Below are 25824 nucleotides of genomic sequence, written 5' to 3'. Positions count from 1 at the left end.
TAATGAAGTGGTGAACAAGCATTCCATTTATAAGAAAACTACACTTTGGAACTATAGCACAAAACAAAACTATGTTTAATTTTACAAAACTAGAGGTTTTCCAAAGGTTTGTAAATGAAAGGAAAAATAATTTTTACAAATATGGTCTTAAATTTAATACTTATTTAGCTGTGTATATTGCTCAAGACGTACTGTAGGCTCACAAGAAAATAAGAACAAGTGAGTGGTCTTCCTTGCCTTCCGTTCTACACTGATCTCCTTTCTCTTCTCAATTAATTAAAACATGTTGAATATAGAAAGAGCTTCAAAAACATCTGACAATGTTATCCGCTACAGCAGAATTATGACAAGGTTAATCACCTGGTTTAAAGGAGTCTAACTTCCCCTTGCAGGCAATTGTTGCTACCAGTTTTCTTGTGGAAGGACAGTCAATAATGTCTCCTAATCTCTTATAACAGACATGGGACAAACATTCTATTACAACCTAAATAAATGAGAGAAACTTTAATTTTCAACCTGTCTATCAAAGTGATATTCCAGTAATTATTACAGCTATGGCTGGCATCTTTTTCTTTTTTTCTTCTCCAGGTTTATTTTTTTTTTTAGCTACCGCTTCAATTAACTCTCATAATTATTACAAACAATGGCCACTTTTTGATACAAAAATACAATTATTTGCCACTTAGTCTTTGTTTTCTAACTTTAAATTATTCCCAACTCTGTTCTCCCCTTTTCAGTCACTTCTATATCTTCCTCTGCACTGCTTTCCCATTATTCCCCAAGTTAATTTATCAGGCTATTTACTCCATATTTAAATACAACTTTTGTTGTGCTCCTGTTGTCAAGTAAGTTTACTTTTTGAACAGCTACATATAAATCACATATCACCAGGCATATTACCACCTGACCTCCGTATGTATTTTTAGAAAGCAAGATATTCAGGGCAGATATAGCACAGAGAAAAATGACGGTAGCTCAAAATAAATAAAACAATGCAAAATTTTGAAAGAGGATATAAAACACCACCAAGGTTATGCACCAGCTTTTCACTCCTTGCATCTCAATATTACATATACATTCAAAAACATGGAATTAGACACATATATCAAGTGTGAGGAATAAGAAGTCTTGGCAAACTCACATTTTGTTTTCACTATTTAGGTACAGATATTAGGCACTCTTAATATTTTGTTTCAGATTGCTCTGTCACAACAAAAAGGAAAAAAAGTAAAATGAGTATGATTCCAACATTCCGAATTAAGAACAAAAATGTAAACAACACTTCTACTAAACCCAAGCTCCAAGTATATTTTTGAGCCAAGTACTCTTCTCCACCACTCTGGGTTTTCAGTCTCACAGTAGTACAAAGAATACATATTTGTGAAACAAGGCTTTCTTTTTAGTAAGGTGAAAAATATCAGACAAATAAATGCATTTGGATATTAATGGGTACTTCCCTGTATTGCTAGGTTTGAACTGGACTCTTAGATAAAAAATAAGAATCCCAAGCAGGGTAAATCAGAGGCAACTGAAATCCAAAACGTTGTTTTTTTCCCCCCATGGTGGAGACCAATCATGGAAGTCAGTTCCATTATCAGATTTTGGAGCTATTAGCCTTGATTTTAAGGCCAGAAGAGATCGCTATGACTACCCCACTTTGGATTCTAAGATTCTATGATTCCTGTACTACAATGATTGAAGACAAACACTTAGGCCTGTAGCCTCTATTAAAGTGACAGCATGTCTATTAGACATCTAACTTTGTCCTGAAAAATGAACGCAGAGATATTCCACATGTGTGCATAGAAGTTATTCAACTTTAGTTATCCTCATGTTAAAACAACGAAAAGTGAGTCATACACTTTATTCCTCTCTAAAAGTGGAGAAAAGCAAAGAAACAAACACACAAAACCCTCAAACATAGCAAGCAAAAGCCGTAAGAAGTTTGGAGCTTATAGATTTGGTTTGTGGGGTTTTCCTCGTTTTAGTCAGAAATAGATGAAAACCAAAAAATAGACACTTCTGATATCAAACAGGATATTAACCAGATTAATCACTAACAGAATTATGCAAACCACTTTTAAAATTAGCCTACAGAGTAAATAAGATGAGAGTGTTCTGCCAGGTTTTTCAATACTTGCTGGAAAACATGACAAAAAACTTGATTTCCATACGTTTTGACACAAAAGGGAACTCTGAAGTACAGAAACAGTAAAATAAAAGGACATGAAGGTCATCTATCAAAGCTAGCTTGATAGCATGGAACATGCCTTCAGCTGCCTTGATTCTTTTCTAGATCAGAGAGAAGACTACAAATGTACTGACAATACTCATGCCCACAGTAGCCATCTACAGCAGTAACTAACCACCTAACTCATACGATCTTATCTTCCCAAATTAGGACGCACCACTGTTCTGGGCTCCAATATAAATTCTAGAATATGGAATAAGTATTATGGCTGTGGTGTTGATAATATTAATCAAACTACCCTGAACATTAACAAAACCCTATTCATTTCCTGGTTATGAAACTGACCCCATGATACCCTTTCACCGTCATTAGAGTAACAGGTGACAAGAGAGCAGCGATGAGAGAACACAGATCCTTTAATTTTAACCACAAAACTTCCAATGGCACAAACGACAGCTATTCTTGTGCAATGAAAGAAAAACTCTTATTAATAATTTCAGTCTTTTCATCTTCAACCTACTAATTTTCAACACATTTCCTAAGAACATATTTCTCCTTTATTACAGTTCTTGATTTAACCCAAAGTTAGTATCTTGTTTCAAGCACGTTGTACCATTCTACCTCATACCGGCAAAAAGCTTTTAAACAATCATCAATTCAGTATAACATCTACTGTGCTATTACCATAGAAAAGTGTTACTGTTCAAGAATATTTCCTCTGGATCATAATTACAATAAGAATAGGTTCCTGAGGGCATAATGTAGCGAAGTCCTGAAGTTGAAAGACTGTTTAAAACCTTGTTGAGGTAGATGTCTGCTATTTTATTTCAAAAAAAAACACATCTGAAGTTTATAACATGTCTGAATGTTTTAACAGTTTTCATTTTTTCTTGTGTAGAAGAAAAAAAGAACCACATGCAGTTTAGAATTTCATCAGTCAGAATAATCATTGTGCTACAGCGATTTTCATCCTAAAGGGCGCTCAATCTTTTTTCACTTGTATTCAGTCATTTCTGTGGTGAAATGTAACAACTGCTTCACAACATCAACAGTTTAAGACATGCCAGGTAAATCATTTCGACGTACACAAAGTTGGAGAAGGGGAGAAAGTCAAGGGAGTTTTCAGGGGGATGGATACTAGCAGCTTACATTTATCTCAATAGAAGTCAATTCACGTCATGCATTAACTAAAATAGCTAAGAATCTGCTTCAAACACAGAAAAACAACGCAGCTGAAAATAAACTTCAAGAAGAAACTAGCCAAGCACAAATGGGCTAATTTTTGCACTGTAATACAAGCAAGTTAAGAAAAAGGTTATGGCCAGTATTATACACGTAAAGGAAACATTGGCTAGCATAGGAAAGAGACAGTGCAGAAAGGCTAATGCCCTGACTTAGAGGGCACATGCACACAGCACAGCGTCGTGAGCCCTCGCCTTGGGACAGGTCCAATCTTTTAACAAGGCAGCAACCTGGCATCGTCCTCCGGTGGCACACAGCAGGCTGGGCACAAGGGACAGACCCACAGGGTCACTCATGCTGCGATCAGATCCGAATTCATTTGGACTTCATTCATTTGTCTTTGGTCACCTCAAAGGCACCTGATTTTCATGAGATGCCACGCAGCTGCTCTTCTTGGGTGTCCTTTCCCCCCACCCCATATTCTCCAGATACATCCCTTAAAACGGGCGTACAAAATCATATGCACTACCGAGACTGGTTAGAAGCATTTTGATAAATAAGGCAGTTTCTATGAGCTTGTATCCTCATCCCCTATATTTAATTAATAATTTAAATTAAATGAGTTAAAATATATAAGTCACTATCTTCCAAATATGCATATTAAGAGGCAGAAACTATCAATCTGGGAGATGTTCAAGCAGATCACATCTTCTGTAATTGCAAAGAACTGGATTTTTTTTTAAAGTACATTACTCTAAACAGTAAGAGATAATTTTTTTTTAAAAGTGATAAATTGATACCGGCAGTGCCCAATACCTATTGCCATTTGGAGGCAGTTGGCGTGGTTTGGGTCCTAAAGCATACCTGAGATCAGTGTGACTATGCACCTTGTTCTCCATCTTGCTCTTCAGGAAGGAAATTCATATTCACGTTATACACAAGGCTGGTTCAGAAAATGAAACTTTTTGTATTATTAGTGAATTCTGTTTGAACAATTTGACATAACTGTTTATTGCTTTTCTGCAGCCATCAGTCAATCACCGGCAGCATCCTCACTAGGTAAGATAGCTACCCACAGCTATGACACACAGCTGGGTTACAGCCTGCGTAATTGCGTTTGAACCTTGAAGAACACCCTACCGCGCTAACTTTGATGGCACTGCTTATGCAGCATCAAAAAACTGCACACAGTCAATAACTTTACTGCCCAAGTAAGGTTACTCCCCTGTTGTTCAGGATACCTGCGCTAACAACCTCCAACATGTATCCTTTCAGAAAAGTTGTGACTGGCTATAAATAGTATTGTGGAGTCCTATCACGTGCTGTAACTAACAGAACACAATAGTTTTGAAAAACCTATGCATGAAACGCTCATCAGTGGATATTCTTCTTTTCATTGCAAATTAGCTTATTTTCTTTGACCATCGGAGAATTTAAAATCCATTCAAAACCCATTTCCAAGACAGCCTCATTTCCTCTAACAGAAAAATAAAGATCTGCAGATGTACAAAGGTCTCCATATGAAGGTAACGTTAGGGAGATGGTATTTCTATGGAGACAAAACAGTAGCAATAGCAAGAAAGACAACAAAATCCAGCTAGCTAGAAATCAATATTTTAGTCTTTACAAAGGAAAAGTAAAAAGGAAAAAAAAAAGAGTTTGAGCATTCTGTTTCAGATAATTAAAATAAATGCCAAATAAGAGTAAATTTTAATAAAGTAAGCTTTATAAATTAGAATCACAGACACACTCACGAATAGAAAATACAAGCCTTTAATAATCTCTCAACTGAGGCATATATATGCCTAGTAATGACACACAGCCAAATCAACGGTATTTAGAGAGGCTGCAAAGAGAGGCAACAAGCAGAGAAAAACAAGACAGAGGACCACTACATGTTTTGCATGTTTAGCTAGATTACCTTACATGTGGTCCCTTTCTCCAAACAGAACCCGCACTTGCACGGGTTGTACTCGCTGCCTGACAGCTGCAGTGCAAGGAGTAATTGCTTATTATCTGCGACACTGGGGCAACATTTAGTTAGGCTTTCAAGACTGAGTTTCTCATCCTTTACAGGAAAACAGCTAATGTATGTATATACATACATACAAAAAAATAAAATAAAATCCCTACATGGAATTAACGCACCAAACCAAAAATCAAAATGTTAAAACTGATAGTAAAAATATTTCTTACCTTTCTGAAAAACTGAGAGAAAACACGATCTAGACTGCACACTATCTCTTAGTGTATGATAAACTTCTATTGTTTTGAAAAAAAATTACATCTGATTTAAATAAAACATGAAATATTTCTTCATGTGCTAAACTACCTTCTATTTTATTTATATCCAAATTTGCCCTCTCTCTATCTCTTTCTGAACTGTTACCAGAAAACCTGTTACCCATTTTTTATCATTGCCCCAAAATACCCCTCAAACGCTCATCAGTTGCTAAGTGATACAGTAACTTCCAATTTTACATACTAAAGCGAAGCATCCCAAATGTCACCACCTTTATAGTATTTCCCAGCACGTTTGTGGCACACGAGCACATTGCCCGTCCTTTGAGCAGATGCGAGTCTGCTCTCCCTGTGCGGTGACCAGACCAGGAGTCACCCAGATGTGCCACCTTGATGGGCGCCGGAGCTCAGATCCTCTGCGGAGTGGAAGGGTGAGAGCTGAGCACCATCCAGAGCACTAGAAGGGAGCCGGCATTACTGTCTTCACAATGTTATGTAGAGAAAATAGGGAAAGGCTTTTCTTCACAGCAATATCAACATAAGTCCTAACGTACAGCCTGGAAAACATAATTGTATTTCTATCTTGTAGTCAGCCAAAAAACGTACTGATATCATCTGTCAAGTTTATTGACGATTATTATCCATAATTTTTTTCTGGTTTTCTTACACCGCTGTATTTCCACTGGGCATGTTTTGTTTCTCAAAACCCGTGGTTTTGACAGCATTAGTCAGCACATCAAAGTAAAATAATGAATCTTACTGCTATGTTTTTTCCATCTCTAAAAGTGTCCATTACAAAGCCCTCAGAATGCCCCTAGAAAAATTGCTTTTTGTTGACTTGTGGTATTTTAAGCAACTGACAAGAAAAGCAGATTCTAATATGCCACAGAGGAAATTAAGATAGAGTGAAATCTATATATGCATGTATGCATGTATATGAGTTTGCATATTTTATAATCTTCCCCACAATTTAAGGACTCAGCATTTCTATGTAAATGGTTTACAGCAACAAACAAAAGGAGAACATCTAGATTTGCAGTTCAGCATATTGAGACATAAAAAGTCTGAGATACCGAAGACCAGGCATAATTCAGAATAAATATACATCAGGAAGGCAACAGAACTAGGCCTGATGTGGATTTCAGTAGAGTTGCTGTCAATCAAACCAGTATTTAATTCAACAGACTTTGTCAGCTTGCTTAAGTTACAAGGCCAGCTGGAGATCCCTTCCTCATTAATCACTGCATCCCCAGGTTTCTGGATTACTCAAATTAGCTGCCTGTACTCTTGGTGCACTCCCCCACAGAGCATTGTTCTGCTGCCTGGGTCTATGCCCCAGTTAATTTGTAATCAGGCATTTAGAGATGTCTATGGAAACTAAATAAATTCTGGAACTAAGGCAGATCAAGCTAACAGACATCCCAATTTCTATCCCAGAATCCGTTGCTAATGTTTTATTTTTGGTGATAGGAAGCATGGGGAACACTGCAAGACTTGAAGCAGTGACAGTGGGCAGGGTCATGGCCGCACACAAATGGCTTTGGGTTTAAGGTGCGTTAATTTCTAATGGAGAGGATGGAGGAAAGAATCGATCCATTGATCTGGAGCAGCGTTGATCCACATACTATCTTTCAGGACTGGACCATGCAACACCTACTGAAGCAAGCCAGAGCTAAGACACGAGATATCCGAGAGGTGTTTCAAAATCAGGATTAAAACACCTCACTTCAACAGGAAAGTCTGCCTGTACAGAGCCCTGCTGCTGGTCTGATCCTGAACTTCCAAGTCTTGGAAACAGTCATGGTTAGTATGAATTCAGAAAGGACAGGATTTCTGAAATAAAACCAGAGAAGCAGTAGGTACATTGACGTACCTATTTTATACCACCTACACCTAGAAAGTTAATTCAGCTCCAGGAAAGGATATTTAAGCTTTGCTGCAGCCTGGCTAACTACCATGGAGCAATGAGGATTATTAACGTGGGCAGGCTGCGTTGGGAGACACAGGAGGGGAGGGAGCTGAAGGGACCCTTGCTGCTCCGATTCCTCCTGTCCTTCAGGAGATCCCACTGACTCTTTCTTTGCTTCTTAAACAGTGAGAAAACAGGGCAACTCACCTTCAAAATCCTGCACCACAACTCAAAACACCTACTGTAAATCCTCCTGTACAGAGACACCAGCAAAGCTAGTACAGGTCCTTAAAGTACATTTTGCTCAAAATCTGTGAGAGCAGAGAAGGATAATCTGGCAGGCGGCAGGAGCAGCGCACAGCGGAAGATCCTCTCTGAAGTGCTGCAAATGGTCAAGACCAGGCTGTACTTGTTCTCCTCAAGTGAAGCCAGAGGATATGTGCAGTGAGGGCAACTGATGTATTTTAAGCAAGGAAATTTGTTTCCTGGTTTTATTAGGATAAAATACTATAAGGGCAGCTATAGCTCAACCTATAAATGCAATGAACTTCTACGACATTTTATAGCCAGCCTGTGCTATAAAGAGCGTATAGAATAAAAAATAACTTGCAGACAATGCGTTGTTTCTTGAACAAGACAAAAAGCAATTAGACAACATCACAAGCATGCAATTAATGCAAATAAGAAACAGAAGATTGCTGCTTTGTGCCAGGCAGCGCCAGCAGACTTCAATTTAATGTGCTTCACGTATGTCACAGACAGAGAGGAATGTCCAACCTCATTCTCTCCACCACCAGTGACCCTTTCCAACTAGAAAGCACCCCTTAAGATGAAAGTTATTTATTTTCCAAAGCAGAAAGCAGTGGCTGACAACTCAGCTGTCAGATAATAATTACTCTCATATCCTCATCAGAGTGTCCAGTATTGAACTACGATATACTCAACAAATCCACCTTAATGATCACACCAAATCGGCAACGGGGAAACCGTGTGCTTTGCTGGGATGTTGAGTGTCCCTGCCCCCAAGGCTGGTTCAGTAACCGTACCACCTCGAAGCACAAAGGAGGTTGCTACAGAGATGTTTTGCTTGCAGCGTGCTTGTTAAAACAGAGCACTAGCGCTGCGATAAGCTCTTTCTTGTGAACCTGAAAAATCATAATAATTTATACTGAAAAACTAATGTAATTGCAATAATTGTTCTAAAGCCAAAACTACTTAATGCCTTAAATTTTTCATTAATTCTGCAAAAAAGCCTCACTGGTCTAATCTGAACTCCTTTCCTTATGAAATCTGACTGTCACCAAAAGCTGAATTTATTAACAAAAGGCAATTCAATCCTTATTTTCCATTTCTTGTTCTTCTTCACTGGCTACAACAAATGACTGTTTTGCACAGCATCTTGGAAATGGAAGAAATAGAGAAAGGTCATGGTATATGGATAATTAAAAAGATTCAACGGGAGTCATCTTGGATGACGTGTTATGAAGATGGTAAGTCATGGCTGACATAGCTATAGAATTGATAATGCACAGAAGTCTTGTAATACCCATAGGCCAAATCTACAGAAATACACTACATAAATAATGAAAACATATATGAAAACTTCTCCCTTTCTTCTTCTGAGATTTAGCACTAGGCATTTCTTTTCCTTCCTTTTATATTAAATCAAACCATAGTTAAAATAACATAGTTATAGATCTTGGAACAATTCGCCCGTCTTAGCCCAAACCCACCATCAAGATTCAAAACAGCAGCAGAGAAGAAACCAATATTGATTTGAATTCTACTCTGTCATATTGATTTGTGGAATGGATGGCATCTATTTAATTTCTCAGTTCACAACTATATGTTGTGTTCTATTAAACGTTGTGGTTTGGCAGCACAGAGGAAGGTACTGATCTTTCAGAGCCAAATCGCACACAAGGTCAGACTGAATTGCTTGCCGCAATAGGGGAGATCAAGGCTTCCATGGAGGCAAATGATCGTCCTCAACAAAGAGAAGCTTCCAGGGTGCACAACGCAATACACAAGTAAGGACCACATAGCTGGGGATGAAACTGAGGGATGCACAAGAGAAAGAGAAGCAAACTAAGTGAGCAAGCTCCTGACATCAGAGAGTTATCTTGAGATGCAGAGAAGATTGGACATTTTGTTTTAATCAAGAAAGTCACTAAAATGTCCTGCAGTGAGAGTCACTGTAGAGTAGCAGACTCTGTGGTCTGTACCCTAGATTCAGATTCACTCTTTCATTTTAAGCCAGCTCAGACAGCAAATCTACGTTTTATGCTTCACTAGTTACTGTGTTCCCATTTGTGTTCAAATGAAAAAAAAGCTCTTGATGCTGAATGTCCTTTCAGTGAGTCTATCGAGGAAAAGTCCTCCCCTGAACACTCAGAAACCAATCAGAGTTAAATGAAAAATAATAACAAAATCTCAGTGCTCTTCCCTCACGCCCATAAAGTAAAAGTTTTGTGCTATCTTTTGCCCTCACTTGGTCTTATAAACACATGGAGTAACAACACTTATTTCTCTTTACTATTTCTGGTGAAATTACCTTGTAATATCAATGAGCAAGTTCCAAAAACCTACCAAGAAATGTTTCACTGTCAATTTTTATTTTAGAACTTAGGAAGGAAAAAAAGCAGACAAAACTTCAGATTCAACTCCAGAAGTGAGCTGCTCCCTCTTCCTCGAGTTTGAACCACGAGTAGCAGTGTTTGTTATATCTAGCCTGAAAAACACACCAGATCCACAAAACTATTCATCCCTATCTTAAGCAAACGCCCAGGAGAAGTCCCCAATACTGAATGTTTTTAAAACTTAGGTTCTGGTAGCATTCCTCGGTCAGGATGGCAAACTACAATAGCACAACCACATGGTTTATGTATTACAAAAAATAATAATAATATAGTTAACTACCTGGGCAACTCTTGGTATAACAAAACTGTAGCCTCCAGGTGCTACTGAAATGTAAATAGCTGCAGTAGCCTTGTAGATTGGTATTGAATGGGATCTTGAATGAGAGCAGAGAGAATGAGAGAGCTCAGTTTAGATTCAACGCAGCTCAGACAGCAATCTTGCAAAGCATCTACTAACTTATGCCTTACTGTATTATTAATCTTATAGCTGAATAAATCGCACATAAAGCTTTAAGAAAATTATAGGTGGTGCTAGAACTACTCAAACTGTAATGTTCGCATAGTATTAAATATCACCCATGCTCCTAGTTACTGGTTATTAGCTTTTTTTTTTTTTTCCATGTAAGCAATTGCCAGTTCTTGTGCTTGTCTAGGACTACTTTCTGGTAAGGCTCTGGGGACTAAATGCGGTACCTTCAGTCGCCTATCTGCCCAAGCACTGTATTTGGAAAGCTTTAGCCTGCTTTGTGAAAGAGTAACTATTTTTGCACTCTGTCAACCTTGCGTATATTTAGATAACAGTCCTTACTTAAAAACAAAACAAACGCCCAAGAACTGATATCAGCCAGATACCATCCCCAGATGGTACCATCTCAACTATTTTAAAACATACTCACTTTTCTCATAGCATTGTAACCAAATACTTAAAATATATGCATATATTACTATATATTGCTTAAAGAAAAATATTTTGTTGCCAACATACAGCTTAAAAATGTGTCCAGTTAGCAATCATATTGTGGGAGAGCTCTATTATATATTTGTACATCAGACTCATTATCATATTAAAAATACAAACATACTATAGCCTGTCACATAGATGTTGTGGTTAGGAAGAATACTCCTTTTTGAGAGTTATTATCTATGCCTCATACTGTCTCCATTCCAGTAAAATCATGTTGTCTCAAAATAGAAAACAAGTTTTATTTTGGGACGTCTGTGTATTTTACTCAAGTATATAAATTCATTCACCCCTATAGCAAGAGATGTGGACCAGGCACATTTTAGAATTCTTTCCTTAACACAGGCTCACATTGATTATAGATTGTACCTATTTTAAGGTAAAACTGAGTGTTTTCTGTGGGATCTGAAAACAGAAAGTCCTCAATTTAAAGGCAGTTCTGCCAGGCATTGGAACAGCAGCAGGCAACCTCTGCCAAGTACTGTTATTTCAGTGAATCAGCCAATACAGACATAGAGGTGTCAGAACTCTGATGCCCTTTTGCATCATGTATCTTTCCAAAAGAGTAAGCTGAGGAATTAAGGTTATTCTTTTTTTTAAGTAAAATGAAATTAGGGAACCATTCCAAAGAAAGTCAGATAGTTTGGGGCACTTTGTGGCACAGAAGTTCCTCATATCCTACACTTGGGCTGACCACTAAGATATCTAAGTTAACCTTTCTTTTGAAAACCTTCATGTCAAAGTGTTTGCTGGGATACGGTAATATAATCTGGCACGAAATGGGAGAAATAAAAGCAAAAATAAAAGGGGAATTTTAAATAACTTCTATTTCTGTTGCTAATTTTAATAGGACTAAACAGAAACCATAAAATGTTGTCATCTTTCTTGACAAAACTATGACGTAGCATGACCAAATAGCTTAACTACCTGTATTTAAACATCCGTTTTTTGACATATTGAATATATCAGAGCAATATACAGATGAAGACAACATAATTATCCTGGATTTTAAAATTACTGCTGAAATAAATTACTTCATAAACTATGCTCGGCACCTACATGTATTTGCAGTTTACCAAATGATATAAGAAAAGAATTTACTGTTGTCTTAATTCTTCTAATTAAGAATTAAATGCGTTTCAAACACTACAGAAGGGAAACTGTGCGTGGTCTCCCTCAACATACAGTCCTTGCAGCTGTCCTTGACACTGAAATCATGCTACAAATGTGGAGATGTTAGATCTCCTTAGTTCATGGACTTAAGAAAGCCAAGATGACGTCTATTTGACTTGTTAGTTAAAATAACTGCGCTTGTATTTTGCCATTATTGTTAATATTTCTCAAAGCAATTTTGCTAAACAGACACTGTGCTAAAAAAGCTAGGCTGATACTCAACAGAAAGTTCTTCTGGTTTTGGCATGATTTTTAAACAACAGTCATGATTCAAAGATATTTCTTAGGGCAGAAAATAAATTAAAAAAAAGGACAGACTTTCCCTCTTTTCTGGAGTAGTGGGCTTATTGCCTTTGTTTAAGATTGATGCTGTGCAAAAGAGAATAGCAAATAATCTCTGTCTTTGTATTTCCAAAAAGGAAAAAGAATTTGTGAAGCCTTTTTTCAAATACTTTCTATTTTCTTTGGTGTTAAGCTCAGAAAATCTTGACCTGTTTCCCTATGGAAATAGATTTTTCTTCATAGTGCGCACACTTGAGCACAGAATTCTTCATGAGTAGAGCTACAGAAAGGGGCTTTCTCTTCAGCCCATTTGGAATACTCTCCCTAGGATCCATCAATAAATTATAGGAACTTTGAAGAAAACTCCATAATTAAAGATGTAACTGTTTTTAGAAGGCTGATTTTAACACTCCTAACATCCTAATTTTATATATTATTGCATATGTTTTAAAAAAGGAGAATGTTATACCCAAGATTCATTATAATCTCGTAAGTATGACTTAACATGTGACTTATGAATTAAACCGAATTTCTAAACGTCCAGGCAGTGGCATATGCGGGCTGAGGAAACTTCACCAGCGTCCTAATTGCTGTAGGTATCCTGGCCCTGCTCATAACTCAGATACGGCTGCTTTTTAAAATCTAGCCTCAAGCTTCATGCTGTGAAAATGTCATATAAACAACCGAACAGCCTTCCAAAGGAGAAGACCAGCATGATCTTATGCTTGGAGGAGTTCCAACCGAAATTTGCAAGACATCCTTTTTACTTGGGGTTGACACTGGTATAATTTGCAAATACGTAAAGCATTTTGTGTTTGCAAATACAAATAACAGTTTATGCAAAAGCATGGGTCCCATTGGCAATGCTTTCCAAAAACATAAAATAAAATAACGAAATTAAAAAGAACTATGTAACACATATTTCTAAATACATGTTTACATACTTTTCAGTTAGTGAGTGTAATACTTCAGCTGTAGAATCATAGAATTGTTGAGGTTGGAAGGGACCTTTAAGATCATTGAGTCCAACCTTTAGCCTACCCTGACAAGAGCCACTTCTAAACCATGTCCCTAAGTGCCCCATCTACCCTTTTTTTAAACACCTCCAGGGATGGTGAATCCACCACCTCCCTGGGCAGCCTATTCCAATGTTTAATAACCCTTTCAGTGAAAAAATGTTTCCTAATATCCAATCTAAACCTCCCCTGACATAACTTGAACCCGTTTCCTCTCGTCCTATTACTTGTCACCAGGGAGAAGAGGTCAGCCCCCATCTCTCTACAACCTCCTTTCAGGTAGTTGTAGAGGGTGATAAGGTCTCCCCTCAGCCTCCTCTTCTCCAGGCTAAACAACCCCAGCTCCCTCAGTCGTTCTTCATAAGGTTTGTCCTCCAGACCCCTCACCAGCTTTGTAGCCCTTCTCTGGACACCCTCCAACACCTCAATGTCCCTCTTGTAGCCAGGGGCCCAAGACTGAACGCTGTAATTCTACAATGAAATCATACGGAACATAAAATATTTTAATTACCAAAAAGCCCCCAATTTGCAGAATTTGGGCAAACAGGGACCCCACTTCATTTCAGAAAAAAACACTCAGGTTCATCATGTTTCTTCTCTAGTATTCTTCCATAGTTCAAAAATTGTTATTGCCATTTCCTATATGTTCAGCTGTATTTTTCACCATGAATAATTCAACTTGTGGAATATGCAAGGAATGCATTTATTTTTACTACTCAAATCCATCTTGTACAGAAAATTACAACTGAAAAATGAAGGATGTTTATTGTTTTGAGTAAAATACTCCCAATTTTTCTTCAGTTTGACATGATATATTTATAGGATGAAATCGGAATACTCTTTTTTCCAAATTATTCTACTATGACACCCAATGAACTCAAGCAGAAAGAGAAAGTTAAACCAAATATAAATATCTGGAAATGTATTTTACCCAGAATGAGAGGACTGTTAGCCCTTCCCTTTGCAAGGTAACAGGGGATCTTCAGTGACCACAAGCAGCCAAGCGTTCTGCCTTACATTTCAGCTGAAAGATACCTTGGCAACACAGATTAAACCGAATTACTATACCCAAGTGCATGTTTATGAAGTGCTCAAAGAGGAGGCAGGCATCTGTTTTACATCTAAACTCAGGCAATTTAGTTATGTATTTTTCCATATGAGTAAAACTGATCCAATTACAGTAGTAACCACCTAAGATAATTCTCTTCAGTATATATCTTTTAGTGGCATATAATGTGACTTGGCAATATTCTTGCAGGTGAAAACACTTAATACTGCAGACCCCTAAAAATACAGTTCCATTTTGCAATGAATAAGCATAGGATTTCTCATCATGATAATGATGAGATTCTGTTTAAAAGTAACAATCACAATTAAAACACTTTATCAGACTTCAATAATGGAGCTTCGACAACTGTGAAACATATCACAAAACTACTTACAGTGACTTCTGCAATCAGCCTCAGAAGTACTGGAGGAAACATTTATAACCGTTTGTGAAGCAGATGACATTTTGAGAAAATCAAATTTAAAAAAATGAAAACATACCAACTGACAGAAACAACTAACCAATGGTAAACGTTATCATTTTGAACAGAATGTTTCTTATGAAATACAGCATGTGTGTAAATCCTTAATTCTGCTTTTCTTAGAGCCAGCTCTGGAAAAAACTGCAGATTGCTTTACAAAAATATTATCCCTGTCATAAAATAACTAAACAACAATATAATTTCACACTTACAGAAGATCTTCCTGCCAAGGATGAAGATGACGATAATATTAAAGCTTCTTACAGGCGTTACCTAACTAAGCCTAATCACATCCCTAGAAGGGTAGTTAGTTGTTATGGTGCTCTCAGAATACATGGTCAAATGAGAACAAACAGGTTTACACCCCAAGAGCTCACTGTGACCTAGTGAGTCACTAGGAATACCATCCTGGAGTCCTGACTCCCTTATTTTTGCTCCCACAGCTGCATCATTAAACTATTACATTGTGTGGAATTCACCCAAGTGCAGAAACATAAGAAATATGAACCGGTTCAGCTGTTCTGAAAGTTACAGCAAGGCTTTCATTAATAAAAACTAATAATATAGATGGTCACTAGGGAGGGAATTAATCTAGTCCTGACCTCCTTTCCCATTTCATGTCCCTTGTACTGTGGAAGTGGGACATAGCTCTCCATTGACAATTCCAAACAAGCTCTGGAGGGACGGTCTCTCATACAATTACGAATATACAGTTTTTAATACTACGATTCATTCAATTTCTTGACGTCTTTGTTATAGTCCTTTTTTTTTCTAGCACGCTTCAAAACTTTGTACAAAGCAGGCACGTACCCTCAACTCCACGCTACAGATGGGGACAGTGAGCCAACGAAGCAAAATGACTTAACAATCACCCCCAGCCATTGCCAGTGCTGGGAATAAACCAAAGGCTCGGGAAGCCTAAGGTAGAAGACATAAAAATGTAAACATACAAGAGCGGCTTTATGCATCCATGTGGGTAAAAAAAAATAAATTAATAAAGGCCAAATAAATAAGAATTTAAATGAGTAAAAAAAAGGGTCGTGTTCGTGCCTACAAATTCAGCACAAGACCATTCCTGTTGTATTTGATGCATACGCTCTTAGCATGGGAGGTGGACATGAGAGGTGAAATGAGAAGAAAGGGGTTTTCTATCTGCTACAAATGCAAATCCCCAAAGTCTCAAAGGGTTTTGAACATAACGGACTATTAGACTCATTCCAGCTGCTCCATGTGCTTCACCTGAACACTTTATACCACTTCTTCTTACTTTTACAAGTTATACTTCCTCTGTGTGTCTTTCGTTCTTTCTTTCATTCAAATTTCATTCAATTTGAAACATTAGAGTGGCATCAGCTATTAAATTTTCTTTACTTTTTCTTTTTGATTGATTTTGTTATGTTTTATACTTCTTGCAGTTCCCTTATCTCTTTATATCCAGTTCTTTTTCTTTTTTAAATATACAGATACTCAAGTTGCTATTTTTAAAGGTGTTTACAGACATTAGGAACATAAATCATACTGGCAGTTGTCAAGCACTAGACATTTAAGCCTTTTCAGTTTGGCTGACAATCTTATCCTTCAACTTCCAAATGCCCTGATAAGTCACCACATTGATCTCTCTTTTAAGCATGAATGCACTATGCCTTCTCAACCTCCGCATGCACACAGTGAATAGCAGGTAATCACCTGAGCCTTTTGTGAAGTAAGGTGGTATGCCTTAAGGGAAATACTGTCTTCTTTTGTGTTTAAACCAAAGAAATTAGAGCACTTTCTGAAGTTTCCCTTTCACTAAAGTACACCCAAACAAAGGAAAAAGAAAACACACACACACAAAATACACAGAAGCCACTATCAGCCTTTACCACAAAAATATGGAGTTAGACTCATGCAATACAGGAGAAGGTACACTAAGCGAGCAAATACATGTATTTATTTGCACTCATAACTCAATCACAGCTAGCAGAAGGAACTACTGTCTGCAGAAAGACCAGATCTCAGGGCAACAGGGATGAGTCAAGATGCCTGTATAGAAAGGCCCTGAAAATTCCTGCCAGATTTGGGTTACTGTCTTGGACATCCTCCCAGGAGTCCTTCTGGTGGAAATGATCCCTGAGAGACTTTCTTAGGGATGTTGAGTCTTAAAGGTTCACTAGCTTTTGACTGTATTCCCTCTAATGCTCAACACTGAATATTATATTTTTTTGGTCTACCCTGTCACAGATCCTAAGTCCAAAGGCTTTTTCTAGGGTCAGGGCAGGGATGAATAGATCCGGCTGCATACAGAGGAAAAGAAAACTATGCAGAAAGAACCCCCTGGTTTTCACCAAAAATGTGTTCCTCCACAGATAAATCTGAGGAGAGGCTGATATGGAAACAACTGACAATAAGTCAGAATTGATCTCTCATTCAAGTAATATAAACAAGACAAGCATGACTTTCTGAGCTTTTAAAAGTACTTCTGAGCTGTAACATATTTTTGCTGCAATAATAAGAAGTCAGACTGCCTATATAATTGAATACCAGCAGTTCCATGGTATTTTACTCTAAGAAATGTCATCTCTTCCAAGTTCTTCTGGAGACTTCTCTAGCATATTGCTGACTTCTTACTCTCTATATATTAGGCTAAAAAGATCATTTTCAGAACTTCATTTTAGCTCAGAATAGCATTCCACAGTCAGTAGCTTTTTATCCATTTAGAATTATGCTCCTTTTCATTTTGGAACCTGTATAGTGTTCTGCATTTAAATCCAAAGAGTTAAGCCTTCCTATGTTAACCACCTAATGCCAAAGTAGCAAATTAGGGATCAAAAGTAATCAGTAGTATATCAGTTTAGCCATTTTAGTCATTTTTCCATTTAGTCATTTTACCCATTTCTTTGCCTTGTGGTCCCTTTTGAGTGATATTTCAGGTATGTCTACTTCACACACCCGGATTATATCTCAATTTGTTCAGCGTGCTACACATACTGAAGTGCGAGCTTTTATATATGTGTTACCATATTTGAAATGCACAGTAGAAAAAAAAGTAATAATGTATACTCACACATCATAATTTCCCTTTAAGGCCTCAAACCTGTTCTGAGAGGTAATCATACCAATTTTACGGAAAGGTTAAATTGAAGTATAAAGTGATTGTGTGACTTTGAGTAAGTCACTTGGGAAACGTGTAACAAAATGAAACCAAACTGCAATGCCCCATGGCATCCAAGATATCTGTTAGGGGTAGCGCAGTACTGACAGAACACTCATGCCTTTCTGCAGTGGCAGCTGGAAACACAGTAGGATACTCCACAGCATCTCGCATGGCACCGGATACTTCTGGTTTTCATACTTGTGCATAAAGTGAGGTACATACTTCTGTTAATGAACTGGAATTGCTTCCTAGACTTCCTAAGCCAACTCTGTTTTATTAAACAGGCAACACTGTTTCCAAAATTAAGATAATTTTTTATCAATTCAGCTCGCGTTTGGAACTTAAGACTTCCTCATTTGCAGTAGAAATCTTCTAGAAGTGAAAGTGAACTGAGAAATAGCCTTTTCTGGTCATTACAATACAGGAGGGTGCCTAGCCAATCTGAAATCTTCAGAGACATTTTTTGGCAACAGAAGTTTTTCAATTATATCTCCTGGAGCTTTATGCATTTCAAATACTTCTCTTCCTTCTGTTGAATTTCTAATAGGTGTTGCAAGCCTTTGGCTGCATGTCCAGAATCCTTGTGCCAAATAACTGAAAGAATCTCAGGTCTAGCTGTTTAAGATGATAATGTAAACACAAGTTCTTTGCTTGTTTTTCCATTTAGACTCATGTAATTCAGGTGAATCAAAACAAAACAGAGAAACCAATCGTGAAATGAAAATAGAAAATGTCATAAATTTTAATCCTGCTCGGAATCCTTTGTTCAGCTGTGATTAATGTAGAAACCATTGACCATACAGTGGTAACGTCCATATTTCAACCAGTTGACCAGTTTGGGGACATTTTGTAGCTTGGGTTCCAATCAGAACTCACTGTTCAATTGAGAGTTTCAGGTATTTTTGGAGCATCCCCTCCACATGAACATGTTCAAGGCCGGCTTTTCAGCCCGTGACAATTTATGTTAGTAACCCCATGGAAGCACTTTTAACTGCCTTCTAATCCCCATCAATCTTTTTTTCCACCAGCTACTATTGATAGGTCATCCTTTACATGATATAGCATCAAATATTTTGGAAATTATCTTCCCTAGAGTTTTTTTTATTTATTTATCTCAAATTCTTGCAGCAGCGATACTTTGAAACATCCTTCTGTGTTTAGGCAATTTGTATTCTCAGCTTCCTTAGTAAGATAAGTGCCAGTAACACCAATTATATCTTAATTAACAACAAAATACGTGAGCAGAATTGTGCAGTATTCACTATTATGTTCACAGTATTGTTATGGCATTGCATCATTACTGCACATGTGGAAACAACTTGCAGGGCTCCTACCTATATAAAACTAGCTTTCAAGATTTAAGCATTTAAGATATTAGAAAATATTTCTCCTATAGTAAATTTCTTCTGCAGTGTAGCACTAATTCATTCTTAAAGAATATAACTTTCTCCTGTGAAGTAGAATGTATATTATTTAGAGGAAAACCAAAGACAGAAAGAAGCAGCATATCTTTACCCTCCGCACATCTTTGCCAAATGTTTCGCTGTAGCTAGTGCCCAGTATTTCGAATTGAACGTAGGGGTTGGCACCATCTTCTCTGAACTCCATAACACCAGTAAGCCCAGTTATGTGGCCCTGAGGAAATAAGTTTCAGAAATTTTAGAATAGAACAAATCTGCCTTTATAAACACTCCTTTTCATTAAAGGTATGTCAAATCTGCTTTCAAAGTGTTTACGGTGAACTTAAATGTGGCAATTACATGCTCTTCAATAGCTCAAACATAGCGCCAGACAAGAGAGGCATGAAGAAAAGATAAAATTTTATGTATTATTAAAACCTCTCTGTAAAAGCATCACCGGGTTTGATTTTGGGTTTGTAGCAAAGAAGCTTGAGATGACACTAAAGCTTGAAATAATTTCACAACAAAGGATGGTGTCATTAGGACCGGTTGGAGCCTAAAATAACACTTGATCAAATTGCATCATTTTACTAGAGGAAAATGATTTCATCAATATATATGGGCAAACAGGGTTTTTTTTCCCCCAAATACTTGCTAAAGTTGGTATACGGTAAAAAATGATATTGTTTTCCACTAGTATTTGTGATCAAATAACTTACAAGAAGTTACCATGCATCTGCAAAGCCACAGTACTGTCCATATTTAAGCAATTCAACATGCTACAGTAATGCGTAACTGTTAGTGACAACTTAGCTGAATCGCGTCCCTTTTCCTCTGGGCTACAGTACACAGATACTTACCAATGCTCAGCCAACTTACGGAGCCAGTTGAGCTGCAGTAAATGGAACATAAGTCTTAAACCTTATCGTTGGTCGGCCCCTTGAGCTCCTTAAGTTCTTCCCTTGGGGAAATTATTATGATGCATGCACACATCAATTTGTACGACTATTCCTAATCACACTACCTCCATAGAAGGTAGCAATGAGAACAACAGAAGTAGAACACACACCACTGCAGTGTGTGTTATTTGTTTGTAATAAATCATTCGCTTGTTTAATAGCTGTAGATCATTTCTGGTAGTTGTAAATCACTTGCTTGTAATAAATCAAACAGAAATTGAATAGAGGTCAAAAACCTCTTCAAAAGCTAATCTCAAGTGGAAATGAAGTGTCTTTTTCAATTGCTCACACAATTGTGGTTTGTCTAGTCTCACCTTCTTAATAGTCTCTAGCATGGATCGTCCTCCATTCCAAGGTTTGGTGGATTTCCTCATGCAGTTCAGACTTGCCATGCTGTGCCATTTCCTGTCCTCCAGTTTTCTGTGGAAAGCATTGGCCAGCATGAGCACACTGTCATACAGGTACAGGTTGGAAACCTGCAAACAATAATAAAAATGAGCCTCTTTGTTTATTTGAGCATCCTTTCAAAGAAACTTCAAAAACCAGCAAACAAACAAAACAAAAGAAGGCATAAGTAAAAAATAAATCTGGGTACATTTGACATGTTCAACAGTCAAGACATTCAACAGTCAAGACAATTCAGACAAATTCCAGCGCTCACTCCCATCTTCTTTCCTGCTTGGCACGTGGGCCCTTCTGGTCGAGGGACTCTGGCACACTTGCATCGCCTGTGCATTACCTACACCACTGCAATGCAGTGCTGTAAAGACGTAAGAGATCGCAGTTCAAATGTAAGCTCAAGCTATGGAGGGGAGTACAGCTATCTATCAATGAAAGACAAGGATTGCTACTTCGTCAGTCCTTTCAGCAAGGAGAAAAAGACAGAATAAAATTAAGCTCTTGTTCTTTCTGTTCCTTTGAGCAATCTCCTTGGTAATTTCTGGCACAACAAAATATAATACTAATGCAACTCTTTAGAACAGCAGGAGGAGAACTGACAGTATTATTTTGGTCTTATCATCTCGCTCCACCAAATATACAGGAGACTGGTTACTATTCTGCTTTCTCTGGAGCTATTGATTTTAGTCTCCTTATTCTTCAATCTACACAAGAGATAACAAGAGCAATAATTGACGGCAAAGGCTCTATTAAGAACACCACACTAGTAAAGCTCAACTATGTATTTCATTTTTCAAACCAAGACCTGGCCAGCAATACAAGATCAGATCCTTAACATGCAGCAGTACCAACCACAATTTGTAAAACTTTAGCAGTGGTAGTTGGTCAAGAGAAGTGATTAAAAAAATAAAAAATCCACAAATTTGCCATTTATCTTTCGGATTTCTCTAATTCACTATAGAAGATGGTGCCTAGAGACCAGGAAAGGGCTACATATGGATGTTAATGCAGCTGCAGACTTTCTATAAAAATGCCACTCAGCTCTGAAAGCTTAAACATATACTACTCTTGGATCACTTGCTCCAAGTAAACTTCTGGTATCATCTTAAGATCCTAATCTTCAGAAACAAAATGCTTCATATGTTCCATAATCTGTAATTTGACATAAACTGAGAATCTAGGCACTTAGAAAATCTTCTAGTGTAAGTGAATCTGAACAAAAGATATATAAACAAAATATCATTTTGAAAGACTCAAAATAGGAAGAAAATACACAAAAAACAGGTTGAGGATACCCACTTATTTAAGTGACTAAACATAAAAAGGGATCTTAATGTGAAAATCATGCAAAACCCATACTTTCACTGAGAATCTCTCCCATCCGGCATTGCCATCTTCTTCCCTCCTTTTCTTTCCAGACTTCCTGAACAAGCAGTCCATATTCCCTATATTTGCTATCTTATCCAGTTAATCCTTTTCCTTTTAAAAGAGTTTCCAAAGCAGCTACTTCCTAGATTTCCTCTCTTTTAAAGAAAATTAGGTAGTTAAAGAGTTAATAAGAGTCCCAGCAACTAAGGCTCTTCCACTGAGTTGCACTTGTCTCCATTTCTTCAGATATTTTCCAGACAACTTTCAAATAAAGCAACCAATCAAATCCTTATTATTCAACGGGGCATTTCTCCTCCTCTGTGTTAAGCTACTCTCCACAAAAGAAAAAAAAATCAAAACAAAAGCCCAAACGCACAAAATAAACCACCCTAAACCACAAAACCCACTTGCTTAGAAGTAGATTTTACCTGTATAAGGAAAAAATGCCATTTCTTATGTGCCATCAAGATCCTCTTTCCTCCCCACTGAAGTTGATTCTACACCCTCACTTCTTGCCTTGGAACAGACACAAATCAGAAATGCTTTGTACTTTCTCAGTTTGTCACTGTTCTTTTTCAGTTCTGGAAAACGGCAGCCTTATTCCCAAAAAGAGTTTGCTTGATTTGCCAGCAGAGAGCTCTAGGGCAAAATATAAGATATACTTGGGTACACCGCTCTCCTTCCCTTTCTCTTTTTATGCTTGTGGAGAAGCAGCCACAGTTCTGCATGTATAATGCACTGAAAGCTTGAGAAAACTGCTTTTGAGGATCTTAGCCTACGTGACCATGCATCCAACTCAAATTACCTGATGCTGTAGAGCAAAACGAAACAATCCCTTATTTACCAACCTAATCCACATATTTTAGTTAGACCCATAATGGATTCTGTATTGATATTGTTTCGTTGTTTTCTTTTGAAAGAGTGATATAAACCGAATGACAGCAAGAAAGGGAGTTTCCCACTACTTAGGTCCTTCTGTCATGTATCTGGAGATACGTACCAAGGCAGAATAAAATGATGCAGTGGACACAGCAAGTTACTTTTTGCTATGAAAAGACTATTCTGCACAGTCTGTTGTACACACTTATCCACTGGTATTTTGCCACTCCAGATCTCTTCTACTGCAAGTCTCTTCCAAGAAATGAGTATATGGTACTTTTTAATGAGCAAAATTCCTTTTTCTCATATAATCATACTTTTGAGTATTTACTCCAGGAAAAATGATATACATGCATTACTACGTTTTACTCCTTTTTTACACCCTACTCACTGAAGAGTCAATATCCTATGAAAGAGGAAGTTGAATTTTATCCACACCATCAACTTTTCTTTTTTAGAACAGAAAATATGCAAGCTAGGAAAAAAACCCCAAAACACAACAGCAAAACCTCCACAACCAAGGCTGAAGTTCTAATATTTAAAAAAACAATTTTCCTTTTTTAATATTGTATTTGTTCAGTATGCTAGTTAAGTCATAAATTAACACAAAGTGTAGTAGTCCATCCTATTAAGGTCAGAACCCTTTAAAGCTTATGACTTATGACTCAAAACACCTGATTTTGCACAGCAATCAAAATTCAGTGTGTAAACAATTTATTTATTTAAAACAAAAGAAGGCAGGATGTTCACGATTTTATTGTTTTGATAGTACTCTAGGTCAAGGGCCACTTCTTTGAAGCGCAAAAAATAATGAAGAACAAACACAAATATCCTAGTATCTTAGAAAATAATGTCCTTTTGATCCTTCACAGTGTGCAGAGCAAAACCCAGCTTCTGAACATCCACACTAGTACAGATTGAATGTCTTTGCCTAATCCCAAATGGGAACTAGCTTTATGCTGGAAAGCAGAATTATGGAATCAGGTCTAATCTGATGCCTGAGTATTGTTATGTGAGTGTAGCTGAACAATTGGTTCCTTCAAGGTCTACTATTAAATTACTGAGGTATATTTTTATCTTCTTTTTTTCCTGATTCCTTTCTAAGGTAGAAAAATAAGAATACTCAAACACCTCAAATATGCTCCTCTTCCCAAAATAATATTCACTTTCTACCGGAATTTATTACTATGGATGCATTTTCTTGTAGAAAAAAGTTACTTAAAACAAGACTCAGAAGTTCTGGCCTGATCTCACAGTAAATCCAGGCCTATAATAATTTCCCTTTTTTTTTTTTTTCTATTATATTCCTTTTAATCCAGCAAAATCTCTGCATATGTACCAGATTGTATTCACAACACAAGTTTGCTGTAACCTCCGGAATAGTGGTGCTGTGAAAAGAAAAAGGGTTCAGCAGACAAAGCCTGTATACCCTTGTTATTGCAACTGCACACATATTCTAATTTTCAGCTAACTATGGAACTCCCTCTGAATACAAACATGACCCCTGAAGAAGAATTTGTGAGATATCTGAGGGATCAGCTATGCTCTGTTTCCACCAGTGCTGTCAGAGGTACGAGAAAATAGTAAATTTAAAAATTAGTCTTCAGGTAGCATTCAGAATTGGTAGCAAAGCAAGGGAGAAGAAAAAATAAGCCAATGAACATGGCTATTTTAGGTTTCCCAAGCTCTAGAGCATTTCTTATTTCCCCTGTTTATATATTCACAGGGGGAACAGAGGAGGGAAGGACATAGAATCATAGAATGGTTTGGGTTGGAAGGGACCTTAAAGATATCTAATTCCAACCCCCCTGCCATGGGCAGGGACACCTCCCACTAGACCAGGCTGCTCAAAGCCCCATCCAGCCTGGCCTCAAACACCTCCAGGGATGGGGCATCCACAGCTTCTCTGAGCAAATATGTCTGCCTGCAGGGATTCCCCTTCATATAACAAAACCTTCTAGATTAGAACAAAGTGTTTCATTTCTGTCCTGTTTGTAGAAAGAAACTCTAATTTTAAGTTCCTCTTTCCCTTCATAGCTGAGAGCTGTAAGAGCTGGAGGTGGCGTGACTGAAATGCTTCTTGATCTATCTGCTACAAGAACGATGGTGACTGTGTCACCAATATATTAAGGAGTTTGCCCTGTACATGAGTAATCTTAGGCATGTTCTGCTATATGTTCTGATAATTATTCCAGACTTTATGAACCTTTATTTTGTGATGAAGAAAAAATCCACCATACACTAGTAGAATAGAGCAGAAATTTTCAGTGAGAATGGAAATCTCTCCCTATCACATTATCAAATGTCATTTTATAGAGGGTTTTATGTGAATTTCATAAGATTTGCCAGAGTGATTTCACTTTTGAAGTTACACATGAAGATAGCTTTTAGCTCCTTCAGAGGCACTAATCATAGACAAGTGCTCTTCTGGGAAGGCCAGCAAGCCACAAAGATTGACCCCAACTTCTGAGTTGCCAGCAGAGCCAGTATTCTAGCCAGACAAGGCCGCTGAAGAGACCAGCTGGGAAGACAAGCTGACACCCAGATGCCACTGCTTCAAAAA

The 25824-nt window shown here is 37.5% G+C and overlaps 1 protein-coding gene across 5 annotated transcripts in view; it reads right to left on the bottom strand.

The window, feature by feature from the left end:
* Positions 1 to 25824, bottom strand: part of GRID1 (glutamate ionotropic receptor delta type subunit 1) — a 549421-nt gene that overhangs the window by 77725 nt on the left and 445872 nt on the right. For all 5 annotated transcript variants that reach the window (XM_063337940.1, XM_063337939.1, XM_063337936.1 and 2 more), the window contains exons 7-8: positions 20930 to 21091; positions 19772 to 19891 (exon numbers count right to left, since the gene is read on the bottom strand). In XM_063337940.1, coding sequence (XP_063194010.1) covers positions 19772 to 19891; positions 20930 to 21091 — 282 coding nt within the window. The remainder of the gene's footprint in view (positions 1 to 19771; positions 19892 to 20929; positions 21092 to 25824) is intronic.

This window comes from Chroicocephalus ridibundus, chromosome 6, assembly GCF_963924245.1.
Source record: "Chroicocephalus ridibundus chromosome 6, bChrRid1.1, whole genome shotgun sequence".
NCBI lineage: Eukaryota > Metazoa > Chordata > Aves > Charadriiformes > Laridae > Chroicocephalus > Chroicocephalus ridibundus.
The sequence above is the reverse complement of the archived record's forward strand: the minus strand, read 5'-3'. Positions and strand labels throughout refer to the sequence as shown.